The sequence below is a fragment of the Saccostrea echinata genome, unplaced genomic scaffold (assembly GCF_033153115.1).
Source record: "Saccostrea echinata isolate AGI-Se365-2 ecotype Australia unplaced genomic scaffold, CSIRO_AGI_Sech_v1 ptg000001l, whole genome shotgun sequence".
Classification (NCBI taxonomy): Eukaryota; Metazoa; Mollusca; class Bivalvia; order Ostreida; family Ostreidae; genus Saccostrea; species Saccostrea echinata.
The window spans coordinates 16,203,873-16,224,887 of NW_026889750.1; the positions used below are offsets into that span (position 1 = coordinate 16,203,873).

The 21,015-nt window shown below is 32.0% G+C and overlaps 1 protein-coding gene and 1 pseudogene across 1 annotated transcript; one reads left to right on the plus strand and one right to left on the minus strand.

Annotated features, from left to right (window-relative positions):
- Window positions 1-778: 778 nt before the first annotated feature.
- LOC133185765 (cytochrome P450 3A24-like) lies at window positions 779-10,955 on the minus strand. The gene is made up of 14 exons (XM_061321064.1): window positions 10,847-10,955; window positions 8,924-9,020; window positions 8,715-8,767; window positions 8,496-8,592; window positions 8,002-8,118; window positions 7,428-7,516; window positions 7,047-7,195; window positions 6,778-6,905; window positions 5,939-6,011; window positions 5,200-5,357; window positions 4,517-4,605; window positions 3,022-3,159; window positions 2,388-2,550; window positions 779-1,514 (listed from the first exon to the last, which is right to left on the minus strand). Exons 1-14 carry the CDS (start codon window positions 10,918-10,920, stop codon window positions 1,443-1,445), a joined length of 1,497 nt encoding a protein of 498 aa, XP_061177048.1. The 5' UTR covers window positions 10,921-10,955; the 3' UTR covers window positions 779-1,442.
- Window positions 10,956-14,035: 3,080 nt separating this feature from the next.
- On the plus strand, window positions 14,036-15,826 carry LOC133195043 (galactose-3-O-sulfotransferase 2-like; annotated as a pseudogene).
- The last annotated feature ends 5,189 nt before the right edge of the window (window positions 15,827-21,015 follow it).

The window sequence follows — 21,015 nt, forward strand, 5'->3', positions numbered from 1 at the left end:
CATAATTTATATTTAAGATAATAGATGATTCATTATAATTCAGGACCCATATGACAAAAAGAGAATATAAACACATTTGTATAGAAGGAAAATGCCTAAAATATAGGTGAAAAAGAACAAACACAATATACATATACTTGTTTATACATATGACAGTGCATAAAATAAGGAAACATTTCAGTGTTTAAAAAAAATACCCCCCCCCCTCCCGGGGCCATGGTTTGAACAAACTTGAATATTCACTACATGAGTCTGTATATTAATCTGTAGCCCTAAGGTTCTCGAACACAATGTTTTTAGTTTTATCTCAATACAATTCATTGTCAAGTATTGACCCCCTTTTATGGTTCCGTGTTTTGATGACTTTTCTAATATTTGAAAACTTTCACATATTTTTTTTTGTTTTGTTTTTTAAGCTCAGTGGTTAATGATTATTCAAAATTTATTTTTTAAATAAGCAAACCCTATTTCTTAATAATCTCACTTTAAAATGTATCTATGGTCCTTTTATTTAAACAAAATTGAATCTCCACGTAAGAAAGTTTTGCAATACAATTAGTCGAAAATGACCTGCTAATGTGCAAGATGAACAGAGCCCAGAAAGACTGACAACGGAAAAACTTTGACCAGAAAAGCTCACTTGATCCTTTGGCTCAGTTGAGCTAAAGAATAGGAGTGTAGCAGATGGTCAATATAATATACGCAGCAGAAGCATGTGACGTAAATGAAAAAAGAAGATATTCATACTCTTTATTTTCGTTCATTTATTTGTTTGTAAACAGCTGCTTCATATTGATCGAAGAAACTACCAGTTATGATTGTTTTATGTAATACTTTATTAATTTTCTTGAAATATTATATTTAAAGCCAAAGTTAGTATACAAAAAATGCTTTTTATGAGATCAATAGCTACATGTACTCGATAAGCAAATTTACCGAACCCTTCGGGTTTTTACGAGGACTAGCTCTCCCTAAACGTGTGTATTTCTGGGATTTTTAGTTACACTAGTGAATAGACATATATTTGTGACCAACTAAAAATAAATGTGAACAAAGCTCTTACAAGAGAGAGATACACATATTTCTCAATCTTATTTGTATACTACTGTAAATATGTATTTCTTTAGTAGGATTTTAAATCTAATTAGTTTCGATTCCTACATGTATACTTAGGAATATATGAAAATCAATGCAATGATAAATTTCTAATTACAAAAGGAGAAGGAGTCAAGAATAATGAAAAATCAGATCCTCTTTAAATAAGAACAATTTGTGAATTGCTAAATTTTATTCATTGTGTTATTCAGCTGGAAAGAAAGAAAATCTTACTAAAGCGTACTGTTTAAAATAATCAAAACACACCACTGATCTTGCACTTAATAATCATATGAAGGTTGTTCGATACACTGCATGTATGTATCATTAACTTTTGATTTAGCATGTCATCTCATGGTCACCTTCAGCCACATATTTTCAGGTTTAACGAGGCCTTCGTTTGTCAACTTAGGTGGTATCTACGATGAAAATAAACACGTTTAGAATATTTTTTTTAAATTTTCAATAAAAATATTAAGGTATGAATAAACTTTGTTAATACCAATAATTATCATATAAAACATATGTATTGGCATGAAAAGAAATCAATGTATCCATTAGTTGTCGAATTCAAATAGCAAGCAAATAAACAAACTATTGTACACACACACACATACACACACAGAGGCCCATAGAACGCAGAAGTCCCCTTTTTTCTAAGTGTAGTGTTTTGCTATAGTAAATTATCCTTTAGATGCTGGCTGGTCCCCTTACTTTTTGATGTTGTAAGGTCGAGCACTGGCAAATTCCAGGATCTAGACAGTAAAATACCTTTTTTTAAGCTTGTCAGATAATTTTGGGAAGTTGCGAACCCCCCCCCCCCTCTTGGTCAGTTTAGGTTTTTCTCCTTTTCTTGGGAAGTTGGCCCCCCCACTTTTGAAACCATTGCTACGGGCCCGACATACACACAAAATATATACATTCTCACCATGTTTAAACATTTCTTACTTTCTCGTTTTTAAAGTCAGCATATCGTAAATTCCATGGTCGTTCTATGATGGCCTTGTTAGCAAATACAACCTATCATTAGGTTGTATGTAGACTGACATATTTAAAACCAATTGTTAGGCCTTTGTTTTTAAATTTGACAACGGATTACTCCGTCTACCTGATCAACCGGGTGTGACAGGTCGACATGGGTAGCTCACTCCTCCTAGGCACCTGATCCCACCTCTGGAATTTCCGGGGGTCCGTGTTTCATTTTCCGTCCACTGATTTGTATTGTTTGTATTTTTTTTTATATCGATCACTGTTCGTTATCTTCATCTTTCTCGATATTCAGTAATACTCACATTCGTTTTGGAGCATGTTGTTAATTCAAACTCTCTGAGAACTTTGGTCAAGGCTACTTTGATCTCGGTCAGAGCCAGTCTTTTTCCGATACATATTCTGGGACCATACCCGAAAGGCATGAACTGATATGGATTCATCTTGGCTTTATTTTCCGCTGAAAATCTAAAGTAGAACAATGTAAATATAAACCATATAGAATGAAACTTCCTTCATTTCTTATTTTCTTGTGTGTTTACTGTATATGTTCCTTTGTCTTGGTCAATCAGTATCAGTCTTCGTAGTTTCAGAAATGTTTAAGTCAGAGAAATTAGACAATTATGTAGGTCCATCTGTCATGTTGAAAATTTCAAATTTAAATTCATTGATTGTGGGTAAATTCAAAGTATACAACATGATAACTGTGTTTGAAGTTATATATATATATTGGATAAACATGTGTATCCATTCAACAAATTTAAATTTTACTCGACTCATTCGAGGTGTCAGCGAAGATACCCTATATATATCATGAATAATGAGAAAGACCGCATGTATCTATAAATCGAGTCTGAGATAGATACAAAGTAAATATTTTTGTAGAGTTTGAAAAAAAGTTGATTTTTTAATTTTAAATGAAGAATTTTTTTGTGAAACCTTTCTGGGTCGAATTTTGCAGGATCTTCCCAGAGTTTATCGGAATGGTGTAAAATCCAAATCGGTATTGCAATCTTCATGCCTTTAGGTATCTTTAGTCCATTTACTTCAGTATCCTGAATACATGTTCTATCAGTCCTGAAGGAAAATAACTGAGAAATATATCTCCATCATAGCCGAGGTATATGTACATGTACTGTACCTGTCGACGATATCGTATTAGAAATTGAAATTGAAACCTCAAGGCCTTACCAAATAAAGACAATCAGTTAATAAATTTCCTCCAATACATAAACATATTTTCAATAAAGAAATTAAAAACCTTAGATATACTCGTCAGGAGCCAATAAGTATAAAAATTTTAGTAACAGATCTAAAAGAACTTTAACTGTAGAAATACCAAAATACAAACAATATTAACTAGCAATGTAACACAATGCTTCCATATCTATTGTTAAATGTGTCTTCGCTAACAGCATTTGAGACTTTTTAAATTAAATATATTCAGACTTTTTACTGCGGTCCTATCTTTGATGCGGAAGTACGATTTTAAAGACCCTTACAGGAATGCTTACATAACAATGAAATCTGGAGATAACGAACAGTATTCAAGCTCATAAGTCTACTCAAACAAGTACAAATCAGGAACAGAGCAAACACGGACCCGTGAAACATCAGAGGTGGGACTGGGTCCCATGGAGGAGTGCCGACCGGTCACACCCGCCGTGTGTTCTCTTTGTCAAAATCAGGGGAGGGGGGGGGGCGTAGGCAATTCAGTGCGTAAATAATGGTCTAACAATTAGTATGAAAAGCATCGGTCAGCATTTGATTTAATGATAGATTATATTTGCTGATAAGGTCATTATATCTACCATAAAACTTGCTAAATGATAACTTTCTAATTTAATCAAGTCCGTCAACTCTTCTAAAAAATATATATTTCTAACCAAATAGTTGTTTTCCTCAACAAAAAAAAAAAGAGTTCTACTTTATGTTCCTTTGCAAAACTTTGGACTTTCCTCTATTAGTCATGCACTGAATTTATTGCAAAGATTCAAAATATTGTCCTTTACAACCATTTTGATATTCCTTATGCTGAATTTTTATCATGTATAAAAATTCTGCTTAAGAAACATCAAAATTTTTGTAATGGACAATCTATTTCATCTCCACAATTATCTTTCTCTGAATAGAAAATAACCTTTAATTCACTTTAAAAAATTAAAAACATTCACTCAAAAATGCTTCTTGTAAGTCAGGTTTAAAACGGTCTTGTGAAGAAGTCAAAGAAAGTTAAATGTACGAACGAGATCAGAAAGATATTCAAACAGACCATGCTTATGGTTATTGGACATCACTTAAAATACGCTTCATTTAGAAAGGAACGTGAGGTCATGCTGTACATCAAACTCTAAAACAAGCAAAAACTTCCGACATGATAAAATATACCTTTGTCTAGTTTACAAAATTACAGAATGTAGTCAGTCAATGTTACCTTGGAACTACAGGGAATATTCTCATCGTTTCATTGATGCACATGTCCATATACTGTAACTTTCCGATGTTGTCATAGCCTGGTTCTTCCTGTAAGTAAAGTGTGCATTCGGTGACTGAGTCAAGCAGATTCTGTATGAAACCTGATGATCTACATCTTCATAGCCCAGAACGCGCAAGACGATTCCATTGTAGTTTTTTTTACAGCCTTTTTTCTTCAACAATCGTTATTTAACCAATGCCAGTGACCCATTCCTTTGCTAATCTATGCCAGTGGTCCATTCGTTAGCTAACCTTTGTCAGTGGTCCATTCGTTAGCTAGCATTTGTCAGTTGTCCATTCGTTGGCTAGCCTTTGTCAGTGGTCCATTCGTAAGCCATCATTTGCCAGTGATCCATTCATTAGCTACCATATATCAGTGATCTATTTGGTAGCTAACCTATGCCAGTGATACATTCGTTAACCAAGTTTTGCCATATCCATCTGCCAGTGACCAATTTGTCAAAATTGTCTCAGGAACTTTTCTTGTGCTTCTCTTTTTTCCCCACCCCACCCCCTCCTACTTTGAAAATCAATGTTACTTCTCTGAATAGACCATCTTTCTTTTGCGATATATCTGTACAGAAATCAAATAAGCTCGAAAAATCTTTTTTTTTTTCAAGACAAACACTTTTTTTTACTTACATCACCTAGTTCTAACACGATTTCTTCGTACACCCGCTGTTGAACTTCTGGGTGGAGAGCCAGCATGTACGCAAAAAAAGACAACGTGACGGCGGTGGTCTCATAACCGGCAAAGAAGAACAGCAGGCAGTTAGCGATGATCTCAGAAGTAGTTAATCCTGGAAATACATGTAAAGTTCTTTTTTTACCCTTATAGATATATCACTATATAAATACTATGGATGAAAAGTCCAATAAATCAGATATTGAGGCAAGAGGGTCAACAATTATAAGTAATATAGGACTGTAGCTACCTATTCATCGTCAACATTTTGGGACTGATCAAATACACACAATTTGTCTTTTCTTATAAAGATGGTATCCAAACTTTTCAACAAGTGGAAGGTAAATCAAAGCAATTACTTACTGAGATTCAGGCAACATTTATAAATAATTTGTTGAATCCTCCGCCAAAATGTTAGGTTTACCCTTCGGGCGCCATTTTTGTTTTTCAGGACCAACAAATCATAAATAACATTCATTCTTAGAACCGTCAATAAGTGCATATTTCCTCGTCTCAAAATTATACAAAAGTTTAAGCTCTATCAAAATGTCAACAGACACACTAACTTCTGAATTATAATCTTTTTAAATCAAAATTTAAATTTGATAATTTAAGCATGGCCAGGTAAGGTCAGAGGGTATATTTATGTCACGCAATGTGATACAATATCGAGCTTGAACAATAATGAAGACACACCTCTTTTTTCGTCCGTTTCCTGTGGATTGTCATTATGGGCGTCCCTCATCAACTGGATGAAATCTATATATTCCTGTCAATCAAATTCGAGAATAAAACATTAAAGGCAAAAATACACTCCACAAATTTCTTTTTTTATAAAGTATTTATGATACAACATTTTATGACACCAATGCATCCGAAATAATACCTTTAAAATTTATTTCCTATATAAATCTCTTGTATACTAAAAATCTGAAATTTTCAAGGTTTTTTTTTCACTGAGCAGTCCAAAATAATACGGTGTTTGACAGGTCGGTTATATGTTGAACCAGTCTCGACTCTCGAGAATTCGAAGTTGGACTCTTTATGATGCCTTTCAGGTCACACCAGTCGGTTAGGTTGGGCCGCTATATGACCTTTTTCTTAAGTCACATTAATCGAGATCATCCGACACGAGAACATGCTAGATCTATGTTTAATATGCATTCATTATTGTTTGATAGTTACGGAAATGACCAAGCTAAATTCGCATTGCAGGTAAATGAAATTTACATTAAAAAAAATTTGTCATCTGCATGGCAAATAAGGACAGGCCAGCGCAAGATTTGTAATGGAAACAATTTTTAAGGTATAATAAAACATACTGACTGGATTTTCGGGAAAAAGGCGATTTGCCGGATTCTCGAACCAAATTGTTGCCCTCAACCTAACGGCCTCAAGCAAAAACTTTGGTTCTTGGGTCCGTACGCACGCCATCGAACCCAGTTAATAAATGTATCATTAGTATGTAAAGTATGTTAATTTTTTTAAGAGTACGACTATATTTCATACAAATTTTATATTTTCAAAACCATCACCTTTTTACTAGGATCTCTTGTGTTAAACTCTTTTTCGATTTCTTTCTTGAAAAACGCAGATGCCTCCTTGTTCAAGAAACTAACTTTGAAAAGTTTAGCAATTGGCCTCGAAAGTTCGGGAAATATAACTAGAATTGAAGGTATTATGAAGTAATATTTCATTCAAATACGAGCTTCAATTAAATTGGAACAAAGTTTTATTAAAACTAGACTTCATTTCAACAAATAAATACATTGTAGATAAATTGTCTGTCAAAGGTTTTACTTACAAGCAAGAAACAGTAGAGGCGAGCTGAGTGGTACATTTATAAGTTGTGAGACCATTCGCGCAAATTTGTCCTCGGGGTCTCTTTGTGAATCAATTTTGATTCCAAATGCAGTGGAGGCAATGACGTCAATGGTATAACATCCGAACAACCTGTATATTAAACGATCAACACATATCCAGAAAAAAAGGTAACCGACCTACGAATTTTAGAAAAGATAACTTAAGTGATAGAATATGAATATTTAACTCTTCATTAGATCTTTATTATGATAGAACATGTGATGATGCTGTTACAGTTCAATAATAAGCATTTGAACATTTCTGTACCACATCTTTACTTAATTCGAAGCAAGGGTCTGTCAGTGTCTTCCACAGTACCTACCTCACGAAGTCTACTTCATCGTTCTCTTTGATTTTTCTTTTAATGTGTTGAACAAGTGCATTGCCAGCTTCATTTATCAACGAGTCCATCTAATTGTATGAAAGATAACCGTTATCAAAATTACATTGTTTGATATTCTGTGTTTATTTGTCTACGCAATGAATAACGCTCGACCAACATCATTCTTTTCTCATTTCAACTTCTCCGTGCTTTGTCTTTCGGATATTACATCCTGAAGTAGTACTGTAAAATTCAAGTTTAGCAACTGCTCTCTAATAATTCCAACTGGATACTCACTGAAAATTCTACTTATCTGGTATACTAGTATGAATTTTTTTCATGAAAGCTCATATTCCAGTGCTATTTCATTAAGACTTGCTATTTTATAGAACGTGGTACACTTATTTCATAAATAGAAATTATAAAAAGGAGATAAAATAATATTCCTCCATACAATAATGTGCATCAGTATCTTCGATTTCTATATATATATTACAAAAAAGTGTTTAACACGGTAATATTAACTTGGTAGAAGTTAATTGCTACTAGGCTTGCGGCATAACCCGCTACCCACCTTCCTGAGTTTTCCAGATGTAAAAGTAGGGGATAATATTGTTCGCGAACTTTTCCATGCTTTTCCCTGCTGGGCAGTCAGATTTTCTTCCACGTCACCACTGAAACCCCGTGGAACCTACATACATACAAAAAACTTTGTAAATATAATTTTTTTTAAAATAATTATATTTGAAAGAAAATCTTAGAAATGCATTTGTCAATTTCTACACCAGAACAATTATTAAAAGCCATAGTCTTTACTAGAAGTTCAAGCATTTCTGTTCAAACTGTCTACTATCTTTCTGAATCATTTATACTCTTTATATTTCCGACCTATGTGACAGCTACATATACAGCCAAATACTGGACATTACATATTAGAATGAAAAGTTTAACCGATTCATGTTTATATTTTTCTCTGTTTGAGACCAAACCAAGGGGGTTACATCTGTGAGAATAAGGTAATGGGGGTGAAGATGGGGTTCAATGATCTCTTATGTTAACCAAACATACCGCTCGATCTGTGAAGTTTTGGAATTGCTTGACAAGAATCTCTTTTAATATGTCCGTATCTGCCACAACCAACATTGGTGATCTACCGCTAAAGTATCTGTTATAACCGAACATCTCAGATAATAAAATTCATAGCTGCACAGTTGTTAGGTTGATATAGTAAATGGAAATTTAAATTCACAAAAATGTTGAAAATCATTAAATTAAAAAACGAAATACCCAAATACATCTCCATATTCCCTCCACCACATCATGTCGGCTTCCGCAAATCCCTGGAATAAATTTTTTGTTATTGTTTACAAGTTTTTCTTCTTATTTTCCTTTAATTTTCGATGTTTACATGAAGTAAAGACACAACTTTGAATTTCTAAATTATCGATTTATTGGCCAATCCAAAAAAAAATTCTTTCTTGTCCTCTTAAAGTTACCTTTTTAGCGATGGTCATGTGATTTCCAAACAAAATATGAGGGGGTGGCCCTTTGACCCCCATTCTCTTGAAAATCCCGAAATTCCATTTCACGTATCTTTAAAATACAGAGAATAAAAAAAATGTTTTTGCTTATTTGTTTTGTTTGTTCGATCTATTTTCATTTAAAACAGCTTATTTTCAGTTGCATTCTATGACATGTATTCTCGTCTTTGATATATCAAGTGAAAAAAAAGATTTAAAAGTCATTGATAAACGTGCATCACTATAGTAACTGTGAAATAAAAATAATTGACCTAAATGTAATAAAAAAAAGTTTTATTATATAAAAGTCTGATATAGATTTCCTATTTACTCATAGAGTAAAAGATTGCCCGGATAGGCAAGTAAAGCTGAAAAGAACTCTATGGCTCAAAAATCTCGACGAAGGAAACATAGATTCCTGGCGCTACAAGACAAGAATAAAACTGAATAGCCCATTGAAATTCAATCATTTTAATTATTAATTTTTTTTATTTAAAAAAAATTGAGCAGCATGAAAGGTGTCAGATACATGTATTTATATTTCCACATTTTCAGATAAAGTAAAATTTCAAATAATATTCAATAAAACTGTCATATTTGGTATGTTAAAAAATCGAAGTAAGCAAGTACTCGCAGAAAGAGCGGATCCAAGAATTTTTCATAAAGGAGGTGGGTTGGGGTCTAAACCAACCCCCCCCCCCCCCAAAAAAAAACCTCCGAAAAAATAGTGCCAAAACATGTACATGCATTTAAAAAAATCATTTCTCTGGGGGTAAGGGATGACACAGTCATCTCACGGACAAAACACTTTCCTTTATAAAAATGACGGTGCGTCGATTTACCCAAAAGGACCCAAAAGAACCCAAAAGGACCCAAAAGGAACCCAAAAGGAAATTAAAAGCAACCCAAAAGGACTAAAATTAAGGGGATAACTGGCTATTCAATGAACACTTTCACGCTTTATTGAAAATAAAACAGTAGTTTTGGGGGAAAAGTGTGTGGTTGGGGTGGGGGTATCCCCTTCCCCCACCCCCACCCCCGAAACCATATGCCTAGAATAAGTCATAAAATAAAATTTACTGCTTCAGTCATATAGTAAGATATGTTAAAATAGAAGGGGAAATATAATAATACTTTGTTATTTTCAGCTCAAATAAAACAAAGCATATCTAACCAGATTTAGTGTTTGACGTGTTATATAAGGCGTTATGTTATTTCTCAAAGAAAAGTTGCAACAGTATAAATTTATGTTTTTGCCAAATTTTATGTAAACTTATGATGTAATATTCATTATTTAATTCAAATTATTAATTTTCAGTATATCATAATACATGTGTATATTCATTTTGAGTCCTTTTGGGTTCCTTTTGGGTCCTTTTGGATTCTTTTGGGTTCCTTTTGGGTTCCTTTTGGGTCCTTTTGGGTTCTTTTGGGTCCTTTTGGGTAAATCGACGCGCCCTAAAAATGACTCTTCTTACCAACGGAGGAGGAGTCCATGTTTCTTAAAAGGGTCCAAAGTATTTTTTTTTTAAAAATTTAATATACATAGATTCAATAACACTGAAAATTCTTCGGGGTGAAGACCCCTCTTTCCCTACTGGATTGCATATGCTTGGTGTATTTCTTTTTAACACATATTGAAAAGGTGGTTTTGTTAGTTCAAGAGGCGTCTGAATAAAAAAATAAATGCATGTTTATGTCTAACAATTACACAAATATCTACATTTCTTTGATTATTTTCTTGTTCCAACATAAGCAAGGCAAAAATTAAATCCAATGATGGACGAAACTACCGTAAATAATAATGTCATTGACACTGCATTTAAACATAAAATGTTTACAAGAATGATTCTAAATTTAGCTTTATATGTTGAAAAAAAAATATGTAATAATACTTACACGAGAAATAGGAAGAGGACACAGACAATAAAAATTAACAGACCGGTAATCAAGGTTCCTAATGTCACCACCATTCCCTCTCAGTATTTTCAGCGTAATAAGTGACAGTTATTGCCTGATTTGTAGATCTGTCTACTAGATTTTAACCTGTTTAAGGTGAAGGTTAAGATATTCAATGTATAATGAAGGGATTTTGAACAATTTTGAATCATTTTAAACTAGTTAAAAATGCATTGCTAGATAATAATGAAAGTGAAATGATCCAAATTCACATGACTGATAACATATAAGAAACTTGTCATTTCGCACTTTTAAAGTTTTTGAAGAGTTATCTGCCCTTGATACAAAGAAGAACATTTTAATTTCATCAAAATATCTGTGGTAAATGATTAATTTTATTTCATATTTTAATAATGAGAGAGTGTTTGCATATTTTCACCAAAAGCTTTTTATGAAATTCAAAATACTTTTTACAATATCTTAATAACACATGCTTTGCCCATAGACTTCAATGTAAAATTCAAGGTGCAATTAATTTGACAATAATCATTTTTTTTAAATTTCTTTGGTGGAGTGTTTTTATTTCACAACACCATCAAAATGATACCATAATTAAAAATATAGGACCGTTCATTTATTAAATACAAAATATGGTCGTTATACATTGAATACCTTAAAAGGTAAACGAATATTTGTTTCTGTGTGATTAATACACATTTTAGCCAATTTTTGTCTGTATTATTATATAATATTGTCCTTTTTTCAACATGTTTTCAAGATAATAAAAATTCAGGTAAAGATAAACTTGTACAGCTGACAGTAATGTGGATTGCGTGTATACGTACTTACAAGTATATTTGCAATATCAACATTGTAATCAATACCCTTCTTCCTTGTCTATCTATATATAGCTTAATATGATTGAGATTGAAGATCGGGACAATGTTTGTCTTTTTTTTTAATAACAGTGAACTGATGAGGAAAAATAAGAAGAAACATTTGATGGTTGATAGCTAATCATTTGAAGATATGACATGACCTCGATTCAAAATCATTCAAACACAGTCTGACTAAAACCACAGCCTATTATTTCACTTCGTTGTGAAATAGAAGGGGATGGGCTTAGTTAGACTGATTCGAACAAATTTATTTTTGTCCATTGTTTAGCTGGAACAAAGCTTATGACCAGAGGGTTTGTACAGAACGTCAAAATTCAAAGTTTGTTTTAACTCCAATTATTTTCCAAAAGACATATAATTTTTTTCAGTAAAATACATATAGTTCAATCTACCTTTCAAGGTAAAATTTGGCAGAATTAGTCTTTTAACTTGACAATTTTATTTAAGAAATACCTGTCTAGTTTTCCGGTTTAAATGATGTGATCAATTAGAGTCACGTGATAATTTGCATAAATGCAGGTTTTCATGCATAAAATCATCACATGAGAAAACTGTTTGATCACCATTATAAATAAAAAAGAGGTTATTCCTTATATTACATGTTTATCTGATCCTTGATTTAAAGAAAATGATTTTCCTTTATATTAATTCAATAATTAGAAAAATACATAATTTTGAACATGTATATAACACTACTAGTGAGTATGGCGATTCATTTTAGGCTGCCTTTGTAGTTGCATTTGGCAGCTTCTCGTTGCACACACCACGGTAGCTCTCACTAAAGTGATACCATATTATACGTTCATCACTACAAGTGCTCACTAGATCACTTAATTTCGGGAAATCAGCGAAGAAACTGTGACGATATTAATAAGTTAGTGATTGTATTCCTCATAATGTGATTCTGGAAAACTTAATATACACACTGTGAAAGAGAAATTGATTTTATCAAAATGATCCGTAATATCTGTTTTATTCTTCATTTGGGATGTTTAGTTTCTGTAGTTTTATCCATAAGTATCGGAGTTGGTAAAAGTAAGTAATGAAGTAGATAAAACTTGATTCAAATTCACATTACTGATAAACTGACACAAATATCTTTTTTTCTGATCCTTTTGCAATTTTTGATTAATAAGGATTATATACATATACATACATACATACATATATATATATATATATATATATATATATATATATATATATATATATATATATATATATATATATATATATATATATATATATATATATATATATATATATATATAAATTAAAATGAATATTTGGTTGTAAGTGAAGTTATGCCTCTCCTTGACAAAAAAAAAATCATTGAATCAGACAGGTTTGCCTTCTATGCGTCTTCATAGGCTGTATTTCCATCCAAAGCTTTTTTATAGATCTGGCACTGTTAAGTCTCTTTTAAATTACGAACGGCTATAATGTGCTGTTTAAAAGTATTACTCAGGGCGAACTATTTAAAATGCCACCTTAAACTGTGCATGTGAAGATTTGGCCACAAGTATATTACATGTATATACCTCTCACACTTGTAATGTATTTTGATTCAACTCTACGTTCACAAAAGTTGATGTGATTAGTTACATGCAAAGATAAGTTTCCCTCGTTTACTGCTTACTAGTATACTAGTATTTCTCATATGCTTTTGGGATACAGATATGATATGGTTTTGTATTTTACCAATGGGTAAACAGGTCTGGTAAAAGTTTAATGTAACATCGGAAGTTTTCTTTTGAGGATTTTCTTTCTTCAGTTTTCTTGTCATTTAGAAATGCCGTAGATCTTATGTCTTTCGTCTACTGAAGCTTCCCCAGAGTCACCGGAAAAAGGATGTCTGAGTTTAATACGTAACTTGATGACAGAACCTCTTTCATGCATAATTGTTTCAGCGTCTTTAATGTGGGACAACCCTCCCCCCTTAATCTTCTTAAAGAAGTTTAAACGAACTCCACAATGTTCAAAGAAATATGACGATCGTTATAAGTATATAAAGGCAAGTCAACCAAATTTTGAACTAATAAATCTGTGACCATAAATTGTCACAATAGTTATACTAGTTGTTTTTGGTTTATTGTACATGAACTTTTTTGTCTTGAATTGAACCCTTTATACGTCAAAAGATCAACAAAAATTACATTGAATATGCCTTTTATGGGTGAATTGATAGTGAGGTGAACTCGGTGATTTTTAGCTAGATAGCCAGCAGGCATAATTCAATAGTGAACCTCTACAGATAAATTAAACGCTGGAGAAGACTTGCTATCATGTGATGGCTGTATCAGTGACAAAGATGTATGTATTTTTACACGTTAGCATAAAATTTGATACCTAGTATTGCTGAAAATTCAGTTCATTCCGATATACATGTAGAAAAACTCTGCCAATAGTAATTTAGTTAATTGACAAACATCGTTAAGTTGTAGATTTGTTGGTATTGTTATTAGGAATGAAATCTTCACGTTTCTGTACATAAAAGAAAAGTTTGTTAAAGAACAGCATCTGGTGTCTATAACTAATAGGCATTCCATATGTATTACAACGAAAAGGATTTCCGTGTCTGAAAAATTCTTACATGTATATAAAATGATCCTTGAATCTAACTAATGTATAATTGTATGTATTGTTTGCGTGTGGAGGGGATAAACTTGCATCTCTAAAACCATGGTACATGTATATACTTAAAAGACTCATATTTTATGAAAAATTGACCTCTTCATTTTATACATTTCTATTTAACATAGAATTTGCCTTTTCAATAAAACTTCTGAAAAATGACAATTATTGTTCCCTGGGTGACCTCGTCCCCCATCCATCTGTTTGTAACCATTAGGCCATTCGTTTTTTAAGGTTTGCTGTACTTTTAAGATGTAACACCTCGTTTGGACAAATTCAGCGTTATCTAAACTGAGATTTTACATTTCAGATGTATATGTTTCGGAATTTTTCTAACACTTCCTTTACATAATGACCGCTAACTTTGAATACCGCACACCGTTGCAGAAGTATTGGAAGTACGGAAACACAAACCAAATAGCTGTTTTGAATAATGCAGCAACAGAATATATTTTACAACAAAGCAAACACCAAATAAACATATAGCTTTCTTGAAAGTCCACAAAACGGGGAGTACAACAGCTCAGGGAATCTTCCTTCGTTACGAACTCAAAAGGAATTTAACTTTTGTTGTTGCCAATAATAAATCAACTTATCCTAATGTTATCAGTATAGAAGAATCAGTTATACCAGGATACAATATCATTCCACCTCCTAAAGGTAAAAGGTACGAAATATTGTGTTTCCATGTTGTTTATAACCGTTCTGCTTTTGAAAGAATCATGCCAAATGATACAAAATACATAGGAATTGTCCGCCGAGAACCGTTTCTGCAATTTAAATCCATCATTCGGGATTTTCATCATGGTGAACAAAACAGACATGCTCAATTCCTTCGTCATTTTCTTCAGAATTCCACTCTGTCTGAAAAACAAGGAAACAACAATCCAGTAACATCCGTTTTAAATAAAAGAATGGCCTTTGAATATAATTTTCCATTGCACCTTTTTTATTCTTTCAGCTCGCACGAGGTGAAGCAATATATTTAGAGAAACTTGATAAGGAATTCGACCTTGTCATTATAAATGAGTATATGGACGAATCAATCGTACGTTTAAGATGAATGTTAAACTGGAATGTTAAGGATGTTCTATTTGTCAATCTGAATGTTAATCAAGAAAGTTCAGACTTGAATGAAGTTGGACTGAAAGAAGTTCGTTTATATCGACAGTATGCTTAACTCGATCACGAATTATACCATTTCTTTCTAAAACGTCTATGGAAACAAATTCATTCTTATGGACATGATATTCTAGAAGAAATTTCTTATTATAAATTGTTAAGAAAGAACTTGGAAAACTTTTGCAATAGCAAAGAAACACCAATATTGATAGTAGAAGAATCGAGATGGAGTTTGTCATTTCCTGTGACTCAAAAGGACTGTAATTTTATGAGACAGGGAGAGTTTTGGTATCTTAACGAAATTATGAAGCAGCAATATTCCTAGACAGCTGAAAAATGACCGCCTTACTCCCCTTCCCCTTCTAAATCCTTCATTTCTTATTAATCGTATCAGGAAAGTCTATAGCAAAAACAAACGAATCAGCTAATATTTTCTCACATATTCCTCACCAAGTAGGATCTTCTCGTTTAGATTGTCATGCAATGAAGATGACCTTTGCTAAGATCAATTTTTATAATTACATAATTGCAATAGATTTATGAATTAAATTTGCAAGTACATGTGTAAGTGACCCCTCAGCCAAATACCGGACAATCTTCGATTCCATGTTTTTATACAAGCTTTACAAATAAAAGTCACGTGACGTTAGACGTTACGCGTGATGTTGGTGACGTTTGACGTTACGTTTTTATAGCGCTATGGAAAATTTGATGTAATGCTTCTACAATGTAATAGTGTTACTAGCTTGACTGGTACCATATCGGTATGTCTTTGTACTTGAAATATGAGTAAAAAAAATCATAGGCTACTTGTAATTAAACCAGTTTAAAAAAGGGTGCTTTCGATTTGTATCTGATAAAGTTTGATATTACTCATAGCACTCTCAAACGCACTTACATGCATTACGTTGAAGCAAAACGAATAACGCGTCAAGAACGTCCACTGGACAAATATGTTGAACCTCCTAAATGTTGAGTAAAATAATAATTAATAGAGTAAATTTATTAATCTGTCATTCAATATGATCGTTTATATTAGCACATTTTTAACATATAATTATTTTTATAATCGATGAAAAAAAAAATAGAATTTAACCCCTAGAAAAACGGATTGATCTCATTTTTACACGTCATTTTAGACGCTGGAAATTTCTGTTGAACTTGTAATCCATAAACTAACTATAAAGCATGCAGTTTAATATCAACATTGATGAAATATTTAAAATATATAACAAAAGCACATTATTTTGATATAAATTGTTTCTATTTAAACTTTTTGTAAATGAGTAAAATCAATCTCTATATTGACATGCACGTTTTTGATTAATAGCATTACAGATTCTTATTAAGTAAATAACTATCGCTTTCTTTTTCTTGCCACCATGGAATACAGAACCGCTAATGAAGTAAAAAACGACATGGATTCCTCTTGTTTTGTGAGAAAAATGAAAACTCGAGATTCTTTTTTGAACACTATACACAGGAAAAATGCGTGATCCCTGCTTAAAAAATGTAACGCGTTACACGCTTAAGATTCCTTTTATTTGCGCTGTAAAATTCTATATTTTGCATAAAATTTATCTTAAGGAGGTTGGATCCTGTCATCAAAAGTAATGAGAATTTTTTATCAAGTATATTTTTAGAATTTATACACATAGTTTAATTAAAAATCAAAACAAAAAATGGAGGTCAATGCGCTTCTTTTGGCGTTACAGAGCATTTAGTTTGACCTTTTTGCACTGTAAATACATCTTACACATAAATCAATTTTTAAATATTTTCCTACAATATTTTTTATTCAAATAAATTATGGGAACAAACACAGCCTTATTTCATCTTGAATAGACACATTAAAATTTGTGACAACGAAAAAATTTTCAAATTACTCCGCATGTTCAATTATTTGACCTTTTTGCACTCAAAAAATTTCATTTTTCTGGCATTAAAAATCTAACAAGCAAAAAATTAATTTGAAAGTAATGACATTTTACTGAATTTAAGAAGAATGGTTAAAAGTATCTTATATATTCAGAAAATAAAATAAAAATTGGGGGTCTGTGATGTTAATTTTTAGATATTACTAAAATAGTGCTAATTTTAAGCTTAAAATAGGGATATTTTTTTTTCTTGATTTTCACAATATATTTGCCATATATTTATCAAATATGATGATAGAATTCATGACAGTTTATTTGATATATAATTTAGGACCAGTATAAAACAGTTTACTGTACAAAATAACTCTGTGTGCAGGCTGCATGGAAAAATAGGAATCCAAACTTAACATACTTTAAATACTTAGTAAGAGAAAAAAATGATCATTTTCTTCTAAAAACATTCCGCCACAAAATATAGTTCCTCAATTAATGCTTTTGGTATGGAATTTAATCATGGAGTTTTAACTGAATATAGTTTAATTGGCATTGTAGAATCCAAATTTATTGCAAGAACTAAAACTTTATGCAGAATTTTTGAAATATAGGTTAAGATATAAATCTGCACAAAAGCTCAGGAGCGAACCTCGTTAATGTTATTTTCTGACTGGAGTCGGGTAGTTCTGTTCAAAACCTATTCATTCATATCAATATCACCCATATTGCGATTTGTTTTTTTTAATCACCGATGGGTTTAATAGGTCAGGTACTAAAATTGTAAAATGGCATTAACATTGCGCGTAACGTCTTAACATAGACGATAGAAATAATGCGATTTATATATATGCATAGGTTTGCTTTACAGTGCAGCTGAGATTGTCATCTTTTTCTTTACTGGAGTTTTTAATAAATCTTTTGATTTCTGATACAAAAATCATAAACGAACATGAATCACTGATGTCGGTGAAAAGTTTATATAAATATTTTTCTATGTACAGAGGGGTTGGTCCAGAACTGAAAATGGGAAGGCTCATTAAAACATCGATAGGCTACGTCTTTATACTTGTAGTATTTCAAACAGAGTTTTCAAAAATAATACATATATTTGCATTAACAATACAGAAAATTTTTATAATGTTTTAAATAAAATTTAAACTATTAATTCTTAGTTTAAGGTAAGATGAAAACTGAATGATAACCATTAGTCGGTCCATTCGTATGTTTTCTTTCAACAGAATATAATAGTTTATGCCAATGTAAAACATTGATGACAATTTTTGGCCAATATACTTATTACCACTTGAATATATCTCTTATGTTTTGTCAATGCATCCTTACTTTAAGGAAAACGGTAATCATAATTTATATTTAAGAAAACAGATGATTCATTATAATTCAGGACCCATATGAGCAAAAAGAGAATATAAACACAATTTGTATAGAAGGAAAATGCCTAAAATATAGGTGAAAAAGAACAAACACAATATACATATACTTGTTTATACATATGACAGTGCATAAAATAAGGAAACATTTCAGTGTTTAAAAAAAAATACCCCCCCCCCTCCCGGGGCCATGGTTTGAACAAACTTGAATATTCACTACATGAGTCTGTATATTAATCTGTAGCCCTAAGGTTCTCGAACAGAATGTTTTTAGTTTTATCTCAATACAATTCATTGTCAAGTATTGACCCCCTTCTATGGTTCCGTGTTTTGATGACTTCTAATATTTGAAAACTTTCACATATTTTTTTTTGTTTTGTTTTTTAAGCTCAGTGGTTAATGATTATTCAAAATTTATTTTTTAAATAAGCAAACCCTATTTCTTAATAATCTCACTTTAAAATGTATCTATGGTCCTTTTATTTAAACAAAATTGAATCTCCACGTAAGAAAGTTTTGCAATACATTTAGTCGTCGAAATTGACCTGCTAATGTGCAAGACGAAAAAATTTGAAGCGTTTTTGCCTATCGCCATCTTGGACTAGGGTAACGCACTTTACCCTAGTCCGTTTCTACACAGTGAATAGGAAAAATCATGGGGTTTTCTGTGATTAGGAGCTCTTTAATTAAACGTTTCAACTGTGAAAAAATAAAATTAAACAGATCTACATTTACTTTGATATACTGTTTGTTGCATTATTTATTGAACGACCCTCGTAAGATTGAGAAATATGTGTATCTCTCTCTTGTAAGAGCTTTGTTCACATTTATTTTTAGTTGGTCACAAATATATGTCTATTCACTAGTGTAACTAAAAATCCCAGAAATAAACACGTTTAGGGAGAGCTAGTCCTCGTAAAAACCCGATGGGTTCGGTAAATGTCCTTATCGAGTAGCTTTTGATGGCATAACTAGCATTACTTGTATACTAACATTGGCTTTCCATATAATTTTTTCAAGGGAATGAATAAAATATATTACACATAACAATCATTACTGGTAGTTTCTTCGATGAATATGAAGCAGATGTTTACAAACAAATAAATGGACGAGAATAAAGAGTATGAATATCTTCTTTTTTCATTTACGTCACATCCTTTTGCTGCGTTTGTTATATTTACCATCTGCTACACTCTTATTCTTTAGCTCAACGGAGCCAAAGGATCAAGTGAGCTTTTTTGATCAATGTTTTTCCGTGGTCGGTCTCTCTGGGCTCTGTTCATGCAAATATTGGTGATTTCTGGCTTTAAGTTTTAGTTTATTTTGCACCAAGCTGTCGGGCAGCTTCAGTTTTACATGCTCGCATGGAGATTGTATTCAACTTTAGCGTAATTAAATAGAAAATGCACGTCAAAGTTTTGCTGCAGATTAGGGTAAAGCTTCTGAACTAGGGTAAATTTTTTTCGAGACTAGGGTAAAGCTATTTATTTTACAAACTGATAGTGCACGATTTTGATATTTTAACTGCTTTATTCAATTAATATAGTTGGAAAAGGCTTTCTCGAACATGTTCAAGAAATTTTGCTTCCTCAAAGATATATACCGATTGCAAATTTTTAATAACCACAATTTTCATACAAAAATATTACTCTTATCCGTTTCATGTACATGTATTATTTCATTGTTAAATAAATATACATGTATAAATGATGTAATTAATTTATTTGATTGAACTTTAAGTATTGTTTCATGTATTGATCTAAATCTTCTTTGCATCCTTAATCCCCACGTTTGGTGAAATCATCGAAAATGACTCAGCAACCCCTGTCTAATTTGTAGTTGTTGGTACTCGACAGTAAATGAATGTTGATCGAGTTAAATCCGCATTGCAGATTATTGAAATAAATTTTTATCAACTAAAATGTGAAATTAGCAAACAGTATTCATGCCCAAAGTCCAATTAACAATGCAAATTGTGAAATGAGCGAACAAGGACCTCGGAAAACATCAGAGCTGAGATCAGGTGCCATGGGGAGTAGGCATCATCTTTCGATTGGTCACCACCACGTTTCCTTTGTTTTAATCAGATAAACGGAAAATGTGTTCATAATTCATTAAGAAAATAATGAACTAACAATTTATATTAAAGACATCAGTCAACATACGAACTAACAACAAAATATATCTGCTAACAAGATCATTGCATTGAACATACGATTTGCAAGATGTTGGCGTTCAAACGAAATTATTGATAC

Bases quoted from the DNA above. Each gene is read 5' to 3' on its own strand.
- LOC133185765 (XM_061321064.1), bottom strand. From the start codon at position 10,920: ATGGTGGTGACATTAGGAACCTTGATTACCGGTCTGTTAATTTTTATT. The intron at 8,768-8,923 runs GTAACTTTAAGA...AATTTATTCCAG, and splicing joins ACATGACCATCGCTAAAAAG to GGATTTGCGGAAGCCGACAT. The intron at 4,606-5,199 runs GTAAGTAAAAAA...CTTTACTTACAG, and splicing joins TCGTGTTAGAACTAGGTGAT to GAAGAACCAGGCTATGACAA.